The following is a 3056-nucleotide window of genomic DNA, read 5'->3' as shown; positions in this document are numbered from 1 at the left end:
GCCTTTCATTTCTCTGATTAAGAAGTTTAAAGGGTTTATTTTCTGATGTTCATGTGGGGTAGTGTTTAGCACTTCCACCTGACTGTGGTTTGAATCTCAGCTTGGTCTTTTCTGTGTGGAGTGTGCACGTTGTCCCCGTGCACGTGGGGGTTTGCTCTGGTTTCCTCCCACAGTCAGAAACATGCTTCACAGGTGAGCTATGGGTGCATGTGAGTGGGTGGCCCTGTCACAGAGTGGCATTCAGGGGGGGCTTCGCCTTCACCCCGCAGTAGCTAGGTTGGCTCCCCCAGCCTCGAAAAGGCTTCAGCAGGTTCTGACAATGGATGGACGGCATTTGACAAGCACAATCCCCAGTCCTTCACAAAACACTGAGTCAGACAGTGGATCCATCATCCGTCCGTCTGAACCTGCTCTGTTCATGGTCGGGGTCTTGGGAATGCTGCAGCCTACCCAGCCACCGTCAGAGACCTGTCCAGGCGTGGACACCGCGGACAGGATGATGGTTTTTCTCCTTTATGAGGGTCCAGCATCTAAGTGCCAGAGGAAGCTGTTCTAGTCCCTCCGTTTGGCTTCTCAGTGGAAACTTTTTATTTATTTATTTAAGCTTTATTTAATAGGGACAGTGCACATTAATGAACATCTACCATCTGCTGGATTATAGCAATGATGCTAATTTGCATCCATAGTCCCTAGGCAGGAAACATAAAACAGGACAAAACAAAAGACAGAGTCACAGATACAATAAGAACACAAGAAAGTGGTACATTATGAGAGTTAAAAGTCAGTGGTTACAGGACTGGTTTGCTTTCAGCCACTGCTTGAGCTGTGTGTTGAAGGTCTGTAATGTTTGACACTCCCTTATGTACAGTGGAAGACTGTTCCAGAGTTTACTGGCCTTTACAGAAAGAGAATTTTGTCCAAAGGCTGTTTGTCTGTATGGAACCTCACAGTCCCCTCGAGACGAGGCCCTAGTCCTGAGAGCACTGTGAGACCTTTTTTAAAAAAAGTCAGACATGGGAGACGGAGCAAGTCCATGTAACACCTTGTACATCAAACAAGCAAATTTAAAATTTTTTAAATTCTCAAAGCTTAACAACTTGTACTTTTTCAAGCTATTACAAACATGGAATGACATTGGTTTTCTATCTAAGACCTTAAGTGATTTTTTATAAAGTGATTCTATGGTTTTGCTCGTATTTACACCCGTCAAGGACCAACATGTACAGTAATACAGTATTCAATATGTGATAGTATCATTGAATGCAAAAACTGAAGGAAATCTTTGCACTAAGTGATGATAGACCATCTTAACGCACACGGCTTTGCTTCTGTCCCCTATTTACAGGACATATATAATCTATTTCTAAATAACTGTTTGATATATAAAAAAAATCAAATAAATCTCGAATGTGGGTATTACAGAGAAACAATCCAATCATTCTTTCTGAAGGCGTCTGTTCATAGCAGTGGATCCGTTTCATACCAGCTGACCAACACAGCATGCTGAGGGTTTTCATGCACTGAATGAAGACATATTATGGGAAACATCTGATGACCTCACCCCCGAGGCGCACAGATCCGAGCCCCCCCGCGTTGAGCGAGCAGAGTAGATGTACTTTTTGCTGAAGCACCAGATGTCTGAAGTGATCTCCATGAAATGGCTCCTGAATTTCACCCCAACAAAGGCGTAGAGGATGGGATTGAGGCAGCAGTGGAGGTAGGCTACGCTCTTGGAAACGTTCAGGACGTAGAGCTTGATCTGCTCTGCCTCACAGCTTCTCTCCTTGAACAGAGATGTGGTGTGGATCAGCAAAGCCATGTTGTAGGGAAGGTGGCAGACGAAAAAAGCTACCACGACGGCCACAATGACCCTGATGGCCTTGTGCCTCTGGGTCTGAGCTCTCAGTAAGGTGTATGCAATCCAGGAGTAGCAGAATCCCATCACCAGCATGGGCAGCAGGAAGCCTATGGCCATCTGGAAGCCAGGGACCAACACCTTCATCAGTTTGGCTGTGTCAGGCTGGTTGAAAGACAGCTGACACTTCCTACTGGACGTTCCTGTGATGGGATCCTTTTCCTCAAAGAGTTCAGTGAAGATCAACGTTGGCAGAGTCAAAACCAGCGCGGACACCCAAATTGTTGAGCAGATCAGGCGGCTGTAGGTCAGCGCGCGGGAGCGCGAACCAAACGAGCGTCTGGCGTGAACTATGGCCACATAGCGATCAGCACTGATGCAAGCGAGCAACAGTGTGCCGCTGAACAAGTTGACGCTGTAGGCTGACTCCAACAGTTTGCAAGCCACAACACCCAGTGAAAAACCAGCCTGCTCGTTGAGTATTATCAGAGGTAGAGCAACCACAAAGATCAGGTCTGCCACTGCCAGATTGAAGAGATACACATCTGTCATGGTCTTGCTTCTCTTGTAGAAGAAGTAGGTCAGCATCACAAGGAGGTTGCCCACGAGGCCGGAGGCACAGATGATGGCGTGGAGGGCCGTCTTCGTGACAACCTCTGCTTGGACGGTGCCGAGGTTGCAAAGCTCGTCTGAGTCATTAGACTCAAAATAAAAAGTCTCATTTTCCATGTCTGAGGAGAGAAAGAAACAGCAGATGTCAGGTAAACGAGGCGCCGATTTCCAGAAATAAGTTTTAGTTGCTCAAAAACGTCACAGAAAACACAACGATGACAAAATTATGGACTTTTAATTGTTTTTAGCTGCCCAAAACACAACATTTCCAGACTTTTCAATTCGACTATTTTTGTTACTTACCGCAGAAGTTGTTACACTATTCAATAAATTCATGAATTTATTTTTTCATTTCTCAAAAACCTTTTTCATTAAACAACTTTCAGGGAGATTTCAGCTCTGATTGAGGGTTTTACCCCGTTTGTGCAACAAAAACAAGTGTTCTACTTTAGACGTTTAATTCCCACTAAATGACCCAATTCCAGTCCAACAACAAATGTTGAATGCTCGCCTCAGGCGCAAAAATACCTGGTTTGATCTAAGATGGTGACATGATTCTTATCAGCCGTGATTGCTGATTGACAGCAGC

At 45.3% G+C, this 3056-nt stretch overlaps 1 protein-coding gene across 1 annotated transcript; it reads right to left on the bottom strand.

Annotated features, from left to right (window-relative positions):
• Positions 1 to 594: 594 nt before the first annotated feature.
• On the bottom strand, positions 595 to 2616 carry LOC101161848 (C-C chemokine receptor type 6-like). Its single transcript, XM_004082718.2, has one exon. The coding sequence runs from the start codon at positions 2582 to 2584 to the stop codon at positions 1514 to 1516; it is 1071 nt and encodes a 356-aa protein (XP_004082766.1). The 5' UTR covers positions 2585 to 2616; the 3' UTR covers positions 595 to 1513.
• Positions 2617 to 3056: the final 440 nt, after the last annotated feature.

This window comes from Oryzias latipes, chromosome 22 (genome assembly GCF_002234675.1).
Source record: "Oryzias latipes chromosome 22, ASM223467v1".
NCBI lineage: Eukaryota > Metazoa > Chordata > Actinopteri > Beloniformes > Adrianichthyidae > Oryzias > Oryzias latipes.
The sequence above is the reverse complement of the archived record's forward strand: the minus strand, read 5'-3'. Positions and strand labels throughout refer to the sequence as shown.

Excerpts from the sequence above, each read along its gene's own strand:
- LOC101161848 (XM_004082718.2), bottom strand. The coding sequence starts at position 2,584 with ATGGAAAATGAGACTTTTTATTTTGAGTCTAATGACTCAGACGAGCTT.